Source organism: Acinonyx jubatus, chromosome B3 (assembly GCF_027475565.1).
Source record: "Acinonyx jubatus isolate Ajub_Pintada_27869175 chromosome B3, VMU_Ajub_asm_v1.0, whole genome shotgun sequence".
In the NCBI taxonomy this organism is placed as follows: Eukaryota; Metazoa; Chordata; class Mammalia; order Carnivora; family Felidae; genus Acinonyx; species Acinonyx jubatus.
In genome coordinates, this window is record NC_069386.1 from 96,918,842 (window position 1) to 96,937,335 (window position 18,494).

At 37.8% G+C, this 18,494-nt stretch overlaps 1 protein-coding gene and 1 non-coding gene across 2 annotated transcripts; both read left to right on the plus strand.

The window, feature by feature from the left end:
- The first annotated feature begins 3,410 nt into the window (after nt 1–3,410).
- TMX1 (thioredoxin related transmembrane protein 1) lies at nt 3,411–17,481 on the plus strand. Its single transcript, XM_015080119.3, has 8 exons — nt 3,411–3,656; nt 6,876–6,991; nt 8,552–8,597; nt 11,174–11,302; nt 13,274–13,319; nt 13,421–13,522; nt 13,636–13,702; nt 16,531–17,481. The coding sequence occupies exons 1-8, from the start codon at nt 3,505–3,507 to the stop codon at nt 16,707–16,709; spliced, it is 837 nt and encodes a 278-aa protein (XP_014935605.1). The 5' UTR covers nt 3,411–3,504; the 3' UTR covers nt 16,710–17,481.
- Nucleotides 7,341–7,474, plus strand: LOC113601617 (small nucleolar RNA SNORA70). Its single transcript, XR_003422909.1, has one exon. It is a non-coding gene; the product is annotated as a small nucleolar RNA SNORA70 (small nucleolar RNA).
- Nucleotides 17,482–18,494: the final 1,013 nt, after the last annotated feature.

Consider the following 18,494-nt stretch of genomic DNA (forward strand, 5'->3'; position numbering starts at 1 on the left):
TCATAACAGCTCTGACAGAACAACAGTGAGGTAGGATAACCATTACCCCTTTTTACAAACACAAAAACCAAGATAACAAGAGGTTAAGCAACTCGCCAAATATCCTGAAGAACTTAAGTGGTAAAGGCAAGATTTGAATACAGCCTGGCTTGACTCCATTCACTTAATCACTACACTAAGCTACCTTTCCATCTTTCGTGGGGTGGCACTAATCTCAGAACACACTCATGATACAGAGTAAAATGTATTTTGGTTGATACAGAAAAGTAGGATGTGCCACACAGAACTCAGTGGTCAAGAGTGTATATGGCCTATTCTGCATACAAGCTTTAACTGAGAGGATAGCGTAGCATTCACACTATGAGAAAAATGATATTAATAATATCAATAACTTATTCAATATTATATAAAGAATACTATCTGATATTATTTAATTTATAATAACATTACATGAAGTTTAAACTGATGGTTAATTATTAATATATTAAGTTATCAATACTATATTATATAGATATTTTCACATATTTCCTGATACTTATACTTTTAGACAAATATTTCAGAGATTAGAATTCTTTTAAGTTGATATGTATGTATTGTTAAGTGAAGAAAACTGAGTAGTAATTGAGGTATGAGCTCATTTGTGTATTTTTTTTAAGAACAGTTTATGTACATAGAAAAATTCTGAAAGCATACAAAAGAAAATGTTATTAGCCATTGCCTATGGGGTGCAAATTGTCACCGAAGATGGAAAAAGATTTTAGAGGGTATCTCTATTCACTTTATAGCCTTCGATACTTGCACATATAAGTCATAAGACTGCATTTTTTTGTAGTATAAAAATGCACTTAAAATGAAATTTTAATAAATTATCATGAATGATGTACTGTTAAAAAGAATTATTTATGAATATAAGCTCATTTTATCTTTTTATCAACCCTGTGAGTATAAAAGGCAGTATTAAAAAAATAAAAAAATAAATGCAGCTATTATTTCCATATTACATAAGAATATGTTTATATTCTTTAAAAAAATTTTTTTTAATGTGTATTCATTTTTGAGAGACAGAGAGAGTGTGAGCAGGGGAGGGGCAGAGAGAGTGGGAGACAGAACTTGAAGCAGGCTCTGGGCTCTGAGCTGTCGGCACAGAGCCTGACGTGGGGCTTGAACTCACGAAATGCAAGATCATGACCTGACATGAAGTCAGAGGCTTAACTGACTGAGCCACCCAGGTGCCCATATTCTTTTTATGTACAGCCCATACATTATAATAAAAGCATGGCATATCTATAATTATCATTTTCCTCATTCATTCATTCAACGAATATTTATTGAGCATTTATTATATATTAGTTTCTAATAGTGGCTAGGCACTATACCTTAGGGATTATAGTAGTGAACAAAATAGAGAAGTTTTCCACTGTTGTGAAACTTACATACTTACTGAGTGAGGAAAGATATCAGTTAATAAACAAGGACATCAGTTTAATATTTAGAGTGGACTAATATTTAGAGTGGACTAATATGATGGCTCTAATATGACTTTTAAGAGGTAACATTCAAGCTGAGATCAATGACAAAATGGAGTCATATGAAGACTGGTGGATAAGTAGTAAGTAAAGGGAACAGACAATGCCAATTCTCTAGTGTGAGAATGCATGTGACACATTCAGGGAACCACTGGAGGGTAGCAGGCTAAGGAGGAAGAGAGCAAATACTAAGTGAGGGAGCAGTTAGGTAGGTAGAAGATCAAGTAGGACTTTTTAAGTGCTAGTAATGAGTTTAAGAAGTTTGAATTTAAGTAAAGTGGGAAGCACTTGGAGGGTTTTCAAGAGAAACAGCTTGATCTTATTTAAGGAAGCAAAGAGAGGACACAGGGAGATCAGTTGGGAATCTATTATCTTAGTAGAGGCAAGAGATGATAGAACCTTGGACTAGGGTGTTGCTATGCAGATGGAAATTAGTGATCAAATGCAGGATATGTTTTGGAGGTTGAGTTTATGGGACTTGTTGATGGAGTACATGAGGAAGGGGTGAAGAGAGAAACAATAAAGAATTAGAATGGAAATTTTTGTCTTGAGCAACCTGATGGGGCTTTTTACTGAGATGGAAGACTAAGAGAGGGAGAATCAAGAATTTTATTTTTTGGCCACATAATGTTTGAGGCTGCCTATTCTATATCCAAGAGATGTCCTGCAAAGAGTTGAATACATATGTCCAAAGTTCCCAGAGTGGGAATGACAGGTAAGACTGAGTTCTTTTATGTCCAGATTGAGGTTTATCTGGAGGCGTGTGCAGATACAAAGAGAAAAAGGGGCCAGTACAGCATCCTACTAGGATTTCTAGGGCAAACCAATGCCTAGAAATCACAGAGAGGACCAACCAAGAAGTTTCAGAAGAAGCAGCTAGTGAGGAAGGAGAAAAAGCAATCAGGTGAGGCTCAACTGAAGGCAAGATAGTAAAGCAGCTTCAAGGAGGGCGTGGTGACTGTAGAATACCGCTGTCAGTGAAGTGAGATGAATACTGAGCAGAAACAATTGGCTTTGTTAACATGCAGATCACTAGTGTCCTAGAAAAAGCCTTCAGTGTCAGGGTGAGGGAGTCAGCCAACTAGAGTGAGTTTAGGAGAGAAATTGAGGTGAGATGTAATTGCAACTATTATCATTTGACTAATACTTTCTAAAGACAGTGCACATTTTGATTTGTATTTGCATTTACAAATGCCTGGGGGAAAAAATCTCAAATATTTGTTACAAGCCTATGTGTTTTGTTCCCATGTTGAATATCAGATTTGGCATCTCTGTAACTACTGCATTTAAAAACAAATTGAGGTATAACATACATTCTAAAGTGCATAAACTGCACTAATCTCAACGGGTACAGCTTGATGGTTTTTTATGTGTACGCCCTTGTAACCAACTGTTCAAAGATAAGGAATGTGAAAGTATCCCAGAAGATTCCCCTGTGCACCTTTCCAGCCTGTAATCCCCTAGAAGAAAATCAAAATTCTGACTTACATAAACATCCATTAGCTTTACTACAAACATTTCCAAAAGAAACAAATGAAAACTCTAAAGGGCGCTTAATTGGACACTTCTTTAGTGTAAACTTACCAACTGGCTTGAGTAAGTATGAATACCAATCATTTGGCGCCAAAAGGTGAAACAATATTTAAGCCAGGCCGCTCCGTAGCCCCGCCCCACTCCCTACACCACGCCCCCTGCTTGCTCTTTTCCTTCCGAACAATTCTAGGGCTCGCCAGGCGTAGGGAAGAAACCGCTTTTCTGTCATGCGCACTAGGGATTGGCGCTTTTCCCTCTCTCTCTACAAACCAGTAGGACCGGGCATCGTCCTGCGCATTGAGAGTTTCCCAGGAACGCGCGCGCGCGCGCGCGCAACTGCGCGGTCATGCGCATGAGCAGATTAGCTCTCTGAGGGCGGAAGTGAGGAGCGGCTGCGCAAAGGTGGGGGGCGCTGCGCTTGCTGTGGGGTGGGCGAGCTGCAGAAATGACGGCCTCCAGGAGTCCCGTGGTTCCTGTGGCAGTGTTGCTGCTGTTGGCTTGCGGGGCTCCCTGGACCCACGGGCGGCGGAGCGACGTGCGCATCATCACAGACGAGAACTGGAAAGAGTTGCTGGAAGGAGAGTGGATGATAGAATTGTGAGTGTGGGGCGGTCGTCTCGGGTCCCCTCGGTGGGCCGGGAGGTCCCGGCTGCTGGATCTGAATCTGGACACCCGCTTCACTTCCATTCAGCTCAGGCGGGTCCCAGCTTACCCAGAACTGCCACTCGGAGCCGACGACCCAGCGCCTCAGACTCCTCCAGATCCCTTAAGTCCTCTTCGGATCGGCCGCTGGCTTGGTCCCACCCCCTCGTTTCTAACCAGGGAATATTAAGTTTCTTCTAAATGGTTTCGTTTCTAGTACTGTGGTGCGCCTAAGAGAGAAGAGTTCAACTTCGCATTTTTTCTACTTTTCATGACTTTGGGGGTGGAAGTGGTTGGTTTGACTAATTCCTATACAGTTATTTATTTTAGAATCATCCTTCGCAAACTTCTAGACTTACTCTTCACCAAACTTTACAAAAGAGGAGATTGAGCAGAACTTCTCCTCTCCTTTTGTCTTTTATCCTTTAAAAGTCCATTCGTAGTGTTGGAATTTGAGACTTTTCACATTTTATTTTATGGATTAAGTATATCTTAATTTTAAATGCTGAGTAAATTCAACTTGAATTATTAATTTTTTTTTTTTTTGCTTTATCTTGTTTTTGTTTTTTTCTCTCTGCACGTCTCATTTTTCTTTTGGATTCGTGTTTCTGCAAAGTACTTATTGCTCAATGTCCTGGATTCTTACTCTCAGATCTAAGTGTTATTGCAATAAAAAATAAAGTTAATGTATGAGAGTGATTATAAACTCTTAGGACCATCAGGTCATCATTTACTGTTTAGAGGAAACCACGTGTCTGTGGTGATTCTGTTCTACTAAGGTCCCCTTTGCATCTGTAGAAAATAAATTGTCAGCTTTTGCTTTAGTTGCTAAATTGGTGATGGTGGTAGTGCTATTGATCATAGTGGTGTTAGTGGTATTAGTGATATTAGTAAAAAACACCACTTTTGAGTGTTAACTGTTACCAGACACTGCTAAACACTTTATATACATTATACTATTTAATTTTCTACAAATCCTTTAAGATCGGCATTATTTTACAGGTGAGAGAAATACCTAAGGGTTTTAATTAATCTGTCCTGGTATTGCTATACTGGCTTTCCTTTCCAGAGCCTAAGCGTAGGTATGCAGTAATTGTTAGAACGGTCCCCTTCTTTAACAGGTCCCCTTCTTTAACGGTCCCCTTCTTTAACCCTGTTTTCCTGTATGCTTGGGTTGCCAGTTAATGGATGAAGGTGGACGTCCCCAAGGGAGAGTGCAGAAGACCAAATCGATAACTCTTGAGTCATAAAATCAAAAAAGGCATAGAACAGTTATATGGAGTAAAAGATAGGGGAAATTGTTTATGCACTATACATTTAATCTGTAACTTAGTGAAATGAATTTTTAGGCAACATTGAAGCTGCAGCCAAGAGGAAATATAACCAGAGACAACATTTGATTTTTATTGTCATGAATAAGTTGGCTTGTGCCCATTTACGGTTTCATAAATAGTAATTAAACAATAGTGATTATGAATTTATATATAAAATATAGTCAAGTAATACTTGAGGGTTTAAAAAAAAATTTTTTTTAAATGCTTATTTTTGAGAGAGGGAGAGAGAGAGCACGAGCTGGGGAGGGGCAGAGAGAGAGGGAGACACAGAATCTGAAGCAGGCTCCAGGCTCCATGCTGACAGCACAGAGCCTGACACGGGGCTCGAACCCACAAACTGTGAGATCATGACCTGAGCCAAAGTCAGACAACAGACTGAGCCACTCAAGCACCCCTTGAGGTTTTTTTTTTTTTTTTTTTAACTGATTTGACCAATCTATGTAAATACAGTGGTCAAAAGTTAAGTATTTGGGGATTTGAATTAGAACTTCTCTGTGAAATTAGACTATAGTGTAGACTTTTTCTTATTTTTTTCCCCCTTAGCTTACTGATTTACACGTTAAGACTTTAAAAAGCACAAAAGGAACTTGTAAGGGGGATCGAGTATTACTAATGAATGATAGTCTGCTCTTATTACAAGTCTGTTATCTGCATTAAACCCATCCTGATCAGTTTTGTTGCAGAGATATTTTTATTGAAATACAATCTGTTGTTAAGGACTTTTGCTTTCATGTATGGTACTAGTCTTGTTTCCCAGTGTGTTACTTTTAGGAGTTTTATTTTCATAACATAAGTTAAAATATAATGAAATGCAGAAACTGAACTCTTGTGTTCAGCAAGTACAGGCTTTATTCTTCCATTAAAAAAAAAAAACTGAGTCAAATTGAAAGCTAATACAACAAAGTGAAGAATAAAATCCTGGAGAAAAATCAGGGCCTTGAAAGATGCTGAATACCAGAGGAGTAATTAAAATGCTAATAAGCTTGGCCATAGATTTGTAAACCTGAGGTTTTAGAAACTGGCTAACCAAGGACTGGCCAAAGGAATTTTGTATGGTCTGTCCAGTGTTTGTGTCCGGGTTAAGTTTTGAGGTAACATTTTTACATAAATATGCAGATTTTCAGCTTCTTTTAAATAAGATAGAGCCTGCTACCTAGCCAGAAATCCCCTTGTGGCAATCATGCTGAGTGGAGGTTCCCCTCATAAGGAGCCCTGGGCACTTCCTATTTTTCTCCTTACTAGCCCTTTGCCTTTGTGACTCCTGTAGTGCAAATTATTCAAACGGGTGAACTCCAAATTCGGTTTTGAGTTTTCTGGTGGCCATGTATTCATAGATTCAAAGGTTTTCAAAGAGCTGTTTTGGGGGGCTCCTGGGTGGCTCAGTCTGTTGATCTTCGGTTGAGCATCTGATTCTTGATTTCTGCTCAGTTCATGATCTCACAGACGTGAAATCAAGCCCAGTTTCCGGCTCCAAGCTGAGCGTGGGGCTCTCCCTCTCTCTCTCTCTGCCTCTTCCCTGCTCAAATGGGTGCGTGCTCTCTGACTCAAAATATATAAACTGATTAAAAAACAAAGACTCTTCGGCATGTAAACTTATGAACTTATTTTTGTGTCTGAAGAACTTATTCTCAGAATTTTACGTAATGAGCATCATCAGTTACAGTTTTGATTTTCAGAATGTTAGCTCCACAGTTAAAACTCTTTCATCTTCACAGAATTAATCACTTTGCTATCTTGTTTTTAGTATAAAACAGTCTTCACAAATTACACATTTAGAATTGTTATATCTATATGGTCATATTAGAATGCTTAACTTTTTTTTTTAAACTGTATTTTATAGTTATGCTCCATGGTGTCCTGCTTGTCAGAATCTTCAACCAGAATGGGAAAGTTTTGCTGAATGGGGAGAAGATCTTGAGGTTAATGTTGCAAAAGTAGATGTCACAGAGCAGCCAGGTACTGTAAGTCTGTGGTTAGTCTGCAAATTGGGTTGATATGTTCATCCTGTTTGCCATATCACTTGGTCTTAACTGCCTTTCATTAGGTTTTGAAAACATAACTGTCTGGGGGCGCCTGGGTGGCTCAGTCCGTAGAGCGTCCAACTCCAGCTCAGGTCATGATCTCAAGGTTCAGTTTGTAGATTCGAGCCCCACGTCAGCCTCTGTGGGAGCCTGGAGCCTGCTTCAGATTCTGTCTCTCCCACTGTCTCTGCCCCTCCCCTGCTCGCAGTCTGTCTCTCTCTGTTTCTCTCTCTCTCAAAAAATAAGTAAACATTAAAAAAAAAAAAACATAACTGCATAACTGTCTGCAGTACTTACGCTGACTCACCCACCTCCCTGGTGAGGGATCCTTGTGCAGTGGCTACAAAAAGCAAATTCTGTGGTTGTGTATGCAGCTCATTCCTTTTAGGTGTTGCTGTAAGGGACGTTGGGGGCCGTGCCCTCTCCCTGTTCTGGCCCATGTAACTGCCTTTGATCTTTTTTTCCTTTGTATCCCAGACCCCAGACTAGCATGTAAGATGCCTTTGAGAAGTCCTAGAATACTGTGGTTTAAGTGGACATTGTCCAAGCCATCATTTGCATCCATATACCAAGCTTCAGAATAAAGAGCATGTGGTTGAGGTTTTTTGTAGAGCCAAGGGTACATTCTCTGACAAGTGAACCCAATCGCTTAATTGGGTTTCAAATTTAATAACCTGTGGTTTGAGGGCACGCTCTTAATACAAAGCTCTCATGTCTGTGGGGTCAAATACACTCCCAACTTGGCCCCCTGAACAAGTGGCAGGCCCTGCTTAAGGATGCTCCTTTCTTAGACCAACGTCATCTTACCTGATCTTGGTCACAGTAAACCTGGGTTGTTGATTCTGTTCCCACCCCAGATGGTAATAAGAGCTAATATTTATTGAGCACTTAGTACAAGTATTGCTCCAAGTGTTTTGCATTTGTTACATAATCCTTATACAACCTTGTGAGTTAGGTAATATGAGAAAACTGAGGCATAGAGAGATGAACTCTCAGTTATATTAGAGCTTAACACATGGTTAATAATGTTATTGTTACTGCTCATCTTAGGAAAGATTGAAAATATTTTTCGTTTTTAATATCTTAAACTCTTTGTTTTTTTGAATGGCAAGTGGTATTTCATTTGATTTTAGATCTTTCTAAGACTACTGTTATATTGTGCCACCCTGTGACTCATTGCTGGTAGTCTTATCACATAGTGGTATAGTTGATCAAATGTTAATATATATATTCACAGACATCTTCAGTATTCAAGCCTTACATACTTTTAATTGAGATAATGTGCAGTAGTGTTGATTTTAAAGTTGCTTCAAGTACATAATTGAGATTTTTTTCATTGTTACAAAGCTCAACTGTTTTTAGGTATAATTTCATATTCATTCCCTATTAGTATTTAAATAATTCAGAATCAACTTTTAAGTAGTAAGTGATTGTTGGCTCATATAAAACCTGTTGTTTCTTGTATTTGTTTCTAATGTTTCCTTATCATTTTTAGGACTGAGTGGACGATTTATTATAACTGCTCTTCCTACTATTTATCAGTAAGTATTTGAAGATTCTATCGTTACGGAGAAGGATGCAGCATAGTATAATCAGAATAAAAGACCTCTGGCCTGAATCATGTTTAAAAAGCATTATATTCAGTAAGGCTCAGTTTGTCCTTCATGCTATTGTAGGTGCGTTAGATGGATGACGTATGAAATACTTCTGGTCACAGAGGTTTGTAGCTATTTTGTAACCTTCTGAACTCAGAGGTTCACATGACATGGTGTGATACCATGTAGCATAGTAAAGATTATGAGCCCAGGTTTGTGTTAAGTCCTGTAGAAAGTTTGGTAAGGAAAAAAAAATCACTGGGCAGGGTGGTTCCTGGAGAACATGGGAATATAAACGCAACCTCAGGTAGAATTTTCAAAAGAGTGTAGAAGTAAGCATTCCATCTTTTGGATACTCTCACCAACAGTCATAAATAGGAACACGGTGTGTTCAAAAATTAGCTAGGAAAGGGCTGTAGCTCAGTCTTCAGACGGTAATCTGTGAAATGGATGAGTGTTAAGTCCGAATGAACAAGATTATGTAGTTTTCTGTGTCAGGTCTTTTAGTTTGAATTTATTTTCTAAACTGGGGATAGGAAATCTCAAATCTGTACAGGCGTACCTTGTTTTACTGTGCTTCACAGATGTTGGATTTTCACAAATTGAAGGTTTGTAGCAACGTTGGATCAAGTGGGTCTGTCTGCACCATTTTTCCAGTAGCATTTGCTCACTTTGTGTCTCTGTGTCCCATTTTGGTAATTCTTGAAATATTTCAGACTTTTTCATTATTATGTCTTCTGGTGGTCTGTAATAAGTGATTATAGCTTGCTGAAAGCTCAGATGATGTTTAGCATTTTTTAGCAAGAAAGTATTTTTAGATGAAGATATGCATAATGTTTTAGACATAAAGTTCATTCAGCTGGTGGCTTGTGTGGCAGGAGGTACTTTCCTCATTTAAATTTCTGAAAGCAAGTTGGCAGTTTTTTGTGTCTCTAGCTCACTTTTCTTTGGCATCTTTTTTTTCATGTGTGTATCTGTTTCTCTGTGCCTTTGTATTCACCCCTGCTCCTTTTGTATCTATTCATATGTATATTCTTCCTCTCTGGAAGTGCTACTGTTCCTTTTTACTCCGTGTCCTTTTCTCCACTTCCCCCTTTACTGGTTCTAATCAGTGTCTCCCATTTTCCTTCTCCCTTCTTAACATCCCCTGAACTTCCAGAATTTCCTGTCCTTTTATAATTTTATTTTAATGTTTTATTTACTTTTGAGAGAGAGAGAGAGACAGAGTGTGAGTGGGGGGAGGGGCAGAGAGTGAGTGAGACACAGAATCTGAAGCAGGCAGCAGGCTCCAGGGTCTGAGCTGTCAGCAGAGAGCTCAACACGGGGTTCCGGGGCTCGAACCCACAAACTGTGAGATCACGACCTGAGCCAAAGTCAGATGACTGACTGAGCCACCCATGCACCCCTCCTGTCCTTTTTTTAAGTCACATTGTTTATCATGCCCATTCCCCTAATTTTTGCCTTTTGAAATCCTACATATTTTTCAAAAACAGCTCAAATGCCATTGCCTTTACAAAAACTTTGTGTTTTTGAGTGGAAGCTTCCTTGTAGTCTTTGGCACTGGAAGGCTAAAGGATTCTTTAACCCTACTGTAGGTGGTAGGGAGCTCTTGAAAATTTTTGTACTTAAGTGATAAAGTATTATGTAGGATTAGACTGGCAGTATTATCATTTTTTTTTTAACATTTATTTATTTTTGAGAGCTAGAGATAGCACAGGTGCAGGAGGGGCAGAGAGAGAGGGAGACACAGAATCTGAACCAGGCTTCAGGCTCTGAGCTGTCAGCACAGAGCCTGACACGGGGCTTGAACCCTGGGCCCGTGAGATCATGGCCTAAGCTGAAGTTGGACGCTTAAATGACTGAACCACCCAGATGCCCCTAGACTGGCAGTATTATTTAGGGTAGTTTGGAAATAGTGAAGTTGTGGGAGCAGGGAGAGCATTTTTGAGCCTATGAGAACTCCCTACATTGGGAAGGGGAAGGAGGAGGCAGATGTCAGGAAGAATGCAAAGCATACTGTAAAATAGAATCACTGAAATAGGAAAGGAAACACTACCAGATACCTCCAGCAATTTAAAGTAGCATGGTTAAGATGATGTGATTATGGCTGACAATACCAGAAAAATGCCTTCAATTTTTAACCTGTAGCTTAAAATAGGTAATAATTAGTAAGTGCCAGATACTGTCCAACAACTTTTCATGTAGCCATCCTTTTAAGATGTGCATTGCACCTTTATTGAGGTATAATTTACATAGAACTATGGTTTCATAATTTTATAATTTGGAAAAGTAATAATAATTGTAAGGCTTATGATTTCTTATAATGCCACTGCTTAAATAAATTTGGAACCAAGATGTTATGAGTTGGTAATTAGTGTTGTTACTTGTGCAATTTGTTACTTGTGCATTACTAATGATTTTGAATATAAGGATTGATTATAAAATGAGGTTAAAGAAAAAGCAAAACAATGCTAAGTTTATTTATTTGGTGTTGTTTAATATTTAATTCTGATCCCCTTTAGTTGTAAAGATGGTGAATTCAGGCGCTATCAGGGCCCAAGGACTAAGAAGGACTTCATAAACTTTGTAAGTGAGAAAGAGTGGAAGAGTATTGAACCTGTTTCATCGTGGTTTGGTCCAGGTTCTGTTCTGTAAGTATGAGGGATTTTCTTTTATCTATTTCAGAATTAATTGGACCAGATAATTATATTTTGTGGAAATAAAGCATTCATACCCAGTTTTAGTTCTTGGACTCTTAAGGTACATTCATACTTACTGCGATATTTGTAGTTTGACTTTTTCTTCTAAGTCAGGTACTTTGATCTTTGGTAAGCTAGAAGGAGGCATATGCTAAAATTAAGTTGAAAGCCTTTTCAGGAATATTTTAGCTCTCCAGATAATGGTCATTTGTATACTCAAAAACGAATCGATCTCCCTGAGCAGTGTAATTGGTAAAGCTATCATTTCAGCTTAATATTTGAATAAGCCTCAAACGTGTGCCTACTCTTGTTACCGTTATATTTTATACCGTTATATTTTAGTTCTTAATGTGATTGCATTATTCTGCCCATCTGATAATTTTTTGGTTGAATAGGATGAATGAACAATGAACTTAATGGTATGGGTAACCACTGGGCTTAATCTATAGCTGGATGCATGGAGCAGTAAGGATTGGAAATAGCAAGAGTATTTTCAGGTAGCCTTTGGGGTATAAGGCCTCTCAGGTCATATGAGAGCCATCTGGAAATAATTGAGTTTTGCTGAGGTCTCCATGGACTCATCCTGGTTTGGCTAAGTTATCTCTTCCTGTCCCCTCACCACATTTGCCCGTAGAGGTTGGGGAGTTGTTACACCAACGGTGTAAGGTATAAAAATGCTCTGGATTCTGGGAGTGGAGGAAAGATCAGCCCTAAGTGATATTTTGAAATCGAATTTTGTCTTTAGCTCCTTTCCTTTTCACCTCTTTTCCTGTGAAAATCTCTAAATTGAATGGTCCTGTAGCTGTCAGAATTCCCCTTACTGAACCACCATGCCCTAGTATTCCTGATAGAATCTAATTAGTGCTGATTATAGTGAGGCTACACATTGCTTTATGTTTCAGTTCCCTGTTCCTATGCCCATTTGCAATTTAAGTGACAGAAGCAACATGATTGAACCACATTTTTGTGTCAAACTGAAATTGCTTCTGATTTTTGTTAATTTGAAATCTCCTAGACGAATCTTACCCTCTCTAGTGGAAGAAGGTATTCCTTGTACGTCTTTGTTGAATCCTCAGGGATTCAGCAGTGCATGCCTTTTTTATTGGTGGACCAAGTGAGAGACACTTGTAGTGTCGGCAGGCTCACCCACCCGGTGTGGGCAGTCGGAGTAGGTCATCCTGCATGCGGGAACTTTGGCTTAGGTGTGAATTGATCTATATGTTGGTGGCAATCCTTGTGCTAGAGAGGAAGCAAACCCTTCTTAGTTTTGCCTTTTTTCTAACTGTCTAAACTACTTGGGTTTATGTGAAAATAATAATTATTTATGTTTATATGATGTCTTAGCATTTATTTCATATGAAATTTCTTTGTATATCCTTAAATGATATCAAACTAATACAAATTAAAATTATTTAATTTTAATACAAAAGGGGAATAATTCTTAGGTGGGAAGGATCAGTTCAACAAGTATTCCCAGTTCTTCCTTCAGGCTCCCTTCTCTCCTCATTCTTTGGAGGGATTTTAAGGGTTAATAAGAGTTGTCATTTGCTTACAGTACACTTGACTTTAGGCAACTGGTTCCTTAGAACTTGTAACCCGTTATGCAGAGTATATTGGAGACATCATCAGATGAAAGGTGAAAGGCTAAAGTCAAAGCAGTAGGGAAAGGGAAAAAGTTACCAAGTGTTTTATTTATGAGGACATCACATAGTGACAGCAGTTCAAGAACTGTTCATTTTTATTAACAGGAATTCCTAATACAAGCTTGAAATCAGTGATGTGCCGCTAGTCTTGATTAACACCAGCAATAAAATCTGTTACGTTAGGGAAATTATAGCCTGAAAAATAGAAGATCTAGATATGCACACATTGTCTTTCAAAGGTATGTGTCCTATTCAGTTTTTTAATCCTTTTTTCTTTCAGGATGAGTAGTATGTCAGCACTCTTTCAGCTATCCATGTGGATCAGGGTATGGGCTAGAGTTTTATTTCTACTTGAAACATTTTTGACACTACCTGAGTTTTTTAAACAACCAGGGTTTTTAAGTTTATTCTTTCCTTTTGATTTTAGACTTGCCATAACTATTTTATTGAAGACCTTGGATTACCAGTTTGGGGATCATACACAGTTTTTGCTTTAGCAACTCTGCTTTCAGGACTCTTGTTGGGACTTGTAAGTACTTCATTTTCAGAGTACATGGAAGAAAAATATTTTATCTGATGATTGAATGTAGGTACACTAAGCTCTATCATATACATTCAGATTACTTGTGTTTATTTTCGCAGTGTATGATATTTGTGGCAGATTGCCTTTTTCCTTCAAAAAGGCGTAGACCACAGCCATACCCTTCCAGTAAGTATGTTTTTAACGTTTATTTTTTATTCACCATAATTCTGTTCATTTCTGTGAACACAGTCACACATATAGCAAGTTGCTTGTTTAGCTTAGGTTTCTAAATGTGGAATAATAGTTTACGTCAGAAACGGAAGGAGGATATAGATTTCATGTAAGAATTCCAGCCTGGATTTTAGAACATAGTTGTTTTCTTGGCTTTTGTAATGTGGAGATTTTTAACATTGCGTATAACTTGCAGATACTTAATAACCCTGATCTGGTGTCATTTTATTTGAAAATTTCATGATATTCATGGATCCATTTGAGTATACTGGAGTCAGAAAGAGTTGAATATGTTCTACTCTGGTAGTCGTTCATTATTATAGTGGCCACATTTGAAGATTTTTCTTTGAATCGTAGCCAAGTCTAAGTTTTTCTGGTTGGATATTCGGGAAAGCAATTCCTGTAGCTGATTGAGGATTTGCATTAACACTGTACTACAAGATGAGTTGATATAATTAGAAGTATTCACTGCTATCTGTCTTAATATAATTGCTCTCAGCATTTGGTTTAATCTTGAAAATTACACTGTTAGGGAAGCCCTCCTGTTTGCTGTTTATAAAGAACTCTCACTTTGTGCCCTCCCATTCACTTTTCAGCAGCTCTCTAGATTGTATGAGTGATACTCTTCATTTTGTGGTTGGGGAAAGTAAGGCTCAGAGAGGTGAACTATTTTTCTAGGGTCACAAAGAAGTGACAGAGTAGAGAGTAGAGCCTAAAGTAGACTGCGGGCATGACATTTTCATCGTGCCACCTTTTGTGACTTTAGGAATTATCGAGGTCAGAACTCCTGAAGTGAAATCAGTCAAGATTGCATTTACAGTCTACCTTGTTCATTGGATAGCTGACAGGTTATCTTTTCATTTCTTAGATGGTTGCATCAATACTGAAAAGGACACGTACAGGGGAAGAATTCATTCTATCCAGCAATAGCCACTGACCTGTAGGGAAAGAAATGTGAACACAGATTACTTAAAAGACAATTTAAAAGTTGGTGGGTGTACATTTAATACTTACATCATTGAAAAACCTTAAATCTAACAGCAAATTAGTTTCAAGTAATCTGTGGCACGACTGATAGATTTTAACCTGGACTTTAATATGATACCACCCCTTCTATATATAGCAGGCCACGTGATTTGAGTTGTTTTTCAATGTCTGTGTTTAGCTTTGATGTTGAGTTGCCAGGGAGAGACCCAACTCAGTCTAGCTTTAAGCAAAATAGGGATTTACTGCTTCATGTAGCAAAGAAGTCTGAGGGCAGAGTTGGCTGGATCCTTGGGCTCAAATGTTAAAGATGTTGTGTTTCTGAACCGCTTTGTTTTCCATGTCTTTGCCTGCTTCATTTTTGCTCTTTCCAGTCCTTAGCATAAAATGAGTAAGAAAGCAGTGGCTCACAATCCAGAGTAGGAAGTATGCTTTTTCCCTACACCCAGCTATCTTTTGGAAAAATTTTGGTGCACTCTACTTGTGTAAAGAGCTCACTTTTTGGAACAGTCCGTGTAAACCAGGGTTTCTCAACATGGACACTTTTTACCTTTTGAGAAGGATAATTCTTAATTGTGACAGACTGTCATTTGTATATTGTTGGGTGTTCAGCATCATCCCACACGTTGGCAGCAGCACCGCTCCTCTTAGTGGTGACAACCAGAAATATCTCCAGACGGTGCTTAGTGTTCCTTGGCAGTGGTGGGGTCCGGGGAGCAAGACCACCCCCCGTGGGGAACCATTGTTGTAGGCTATAGTGCCTACCACAGCTACATGGGGTGTGGTACTGGGAAGAGGCCATTAACCCAGCTGAAAGAGCAATGTCAGACCAAACCACAGAGTGCCCACCATGTGGTCATTTCTTCTCGTGTTTTTTTCTGCCTTATGCTCCCTGGCCTCCCTACTCTGCTCAGGATTGCCTAAGATTAAGGCAGTCTAGGATCGCGGAATAGACTAAAGCCTCTTGGCCCAGTTCTGTGTTCTGTATCTCAGTAACGTGGTGTGTTCGAAGTTTAGGTTAACTAGCAACAGGTCCTGTAAAAATGGAAAAGGTGTGTGTATGTACACGTACATAGTTAAAAATTCATTGAGCTGTGCGCTTAAGCTTTATACATTTTATTGTTTGTAATTATGCCTTAACAAAATTATGTATGTGAGGAAGAGGAAGCACACTTGTGAAACTCCTTGGAGAAGAAAAACACAATGGATAGGAATATAACGTTGTAAATGTCTGATTGCTGCTCACCTAGAAACTGAAACGGGTAGTGTTGAAGTTTGTTTCATTGCACTTACTAACTAGAAGATTTAAGAGCAAATAAATATGGTTCTATTTAATGTAGTGTATTTTCTTACAACATCCACATGCACGCACAGCATTAATTCTGGTTTATTAATTTCGGTTCAGTTTATAAACAGGCAGGTGATTACAGTGAATTTGGTAAATAACATGGATCTTTCAAACCAATTTTCATTTTTATGGTGTCACTTATTTTTAAAGATAACTTTTTCCTTTTAGAAATCTAAACTTACGATTGATAAATAAAATCCGAAGCAGTTTATGGGCCTATGAATCGTGTCTTGATTTTACTGTAGTGGAACTCTAATACATCAATGAAAAAAACCATTTCTGGGTCTTTATCTTTTTCTGTTGTAGTGCCCACCATGAATGTTGTCTGTGTGCATACAATGTGATTATAGTATTACTGACTATATTCCCTATGCTGTACTTTTCATCTTTGTAACTTATTTTATAACTGGAAGTGTGTACCTCTTAATCCCCTCTGGTCTTTATCTTTAAGAAAAATTATTACCAGAATCTTCTCAACCTTTGAAAAAAGTGGAGGAGGAACAAGAGGCTGATGAAGAAGATGTTTCAGAAGAGGAAGCAGGAAGTAAAGAAGGAACAAACAAAGACTTTCCACGGAACACCATTAGGCAACGTTCTGTGGGTCCTTCATTGGCCACAGATCAATCCTAGTTGATTTTTATAGATATCATAATATGATTTTGGCAGAAACAGAAGATGGATCATTCTGGTTTGAAGTAAACTGTGACATGCTTGTACATTTCAGGGTTCAGTCTAGATTGTCATTAGATTGGACAGACTATCATCAGAAAATAAAAGTAGCACTACATAAAAAAGTTTGAAATAGGATTTAAGAACAACAGTATGATGGTTTAAACAATTCTTTAGGTTTTGAAAAATCTGGTGCCAAGCAATAAGGTTTGAGTATTTTTATTTAATAATGTTTCAGATCTTCTGAGTTGAAAAATTACATTTCCCGAGTATTGCATTATTGAGGTATTTTTGGAGATTACTTTGGAGAAGATTTCTCATTTGATATAATTTTTCTCAGTTTCACTGTGTGAAAAAAAGAACATATTTCCCATAAATGGGAACTTTGCCCATTGACTTGAGAAATGTGTGGTTCAGTGACAACTCTGGTCATTTCACAAATATAGTCCAAAATTTCTTCATATTTTTAGATTATGCAACTAATAAAGACTACCTTGCTTTAATTAGTTTTCTACACATGGTAATATAGGATATTCTCCTGATTTAGGAAGTTTTTATATAAGTCCATGGTGGTGTCTTGATTCATGTAAAGGTCGGTTGCCTTTTTTTGTTCCCCTCTGTTCACTGTATGGTTTATGTTTTTCTTACCATGGGTTTCATTTTTCTTTTTCTAAATTGGATAATTTTCTGGAAACATTTTTCATGCTTTAATAAATAGCCCTTTTTGTTTCAACTGAAGCTTACTGAGGATTCCTTAAAATTGAAAAGCTATTTACTGATCATTTAAAATTTTGGCCACTCATTTCAGATTTTATGTCATTCTGTTGAACTTCTGAGGTTTTTGTCTGTTTGTTTTGCACATGAAGGTGAACATTCCTGATTTTTATTTGATCTTGTAGAAAAGCCTTGATATTTTACATTTTGAAAATTCATAGAAGCTTAATTTGATATAAAATAAAGTTACCATTCTACTCAGGAAAAAGCATCTTATAGTGTATGTTTTCAGTGTATATTCATCATCACACAGAAAATCCTTAATTGATTTTACAAAGTCTGTGTATGCTTGATGTTTAAAAATCATAGCCTTCTTACGTTTTTGAACACAAAGTCTGTATTCTGCTGTACTTTTTATTGTGTAGTGTTTCACAGGTGGGCATCAGCAGGATGGGACATTTAATATAATTTTACACCTCAAAGAGTACAGAGCTTTCACTTTACAGCAAAAGGGGGGGGGGGTGTTGGGTGGCAGTAAGAACTGTATTATCTACAAGAAGGGGAAAAGCCATAATTCAGAATGAATCACTTGCCCATTATTTAATAGACAATTTCTGTAATGTCCTGTTTTGTCTAGATTCTGCTGTGTGAATCCATTAGACTTATACAGTATCGTAATGTACAACAGTTTTCTTCAAAGACCTTGCCTTTAGAATATTAAATATTCTACCATTGAAGAGTTTTGGATGTATAGTAATTTTGTGATGCTTTAGAAAAATAGACTAAGCACAAAATAAACTTTTCTAAGCACTTCACTAAAGGCTGGAGACAAGTGTGATTTCTAGTTGCATCTTTAGAAGTACTTCATTACTTTGTATTTAACAATGTTCAGATGAATAGTTGTGTCACTCTGTTCTTGATTTGTATAATCAAAAGGCTAGAGTTCTACACATTTTTTTTGTTATTTGAGATGATAGAGGAAAATAGTACTCATTAATCAGGTGTTCCACTTTCTAGTATTCTAGTATACAA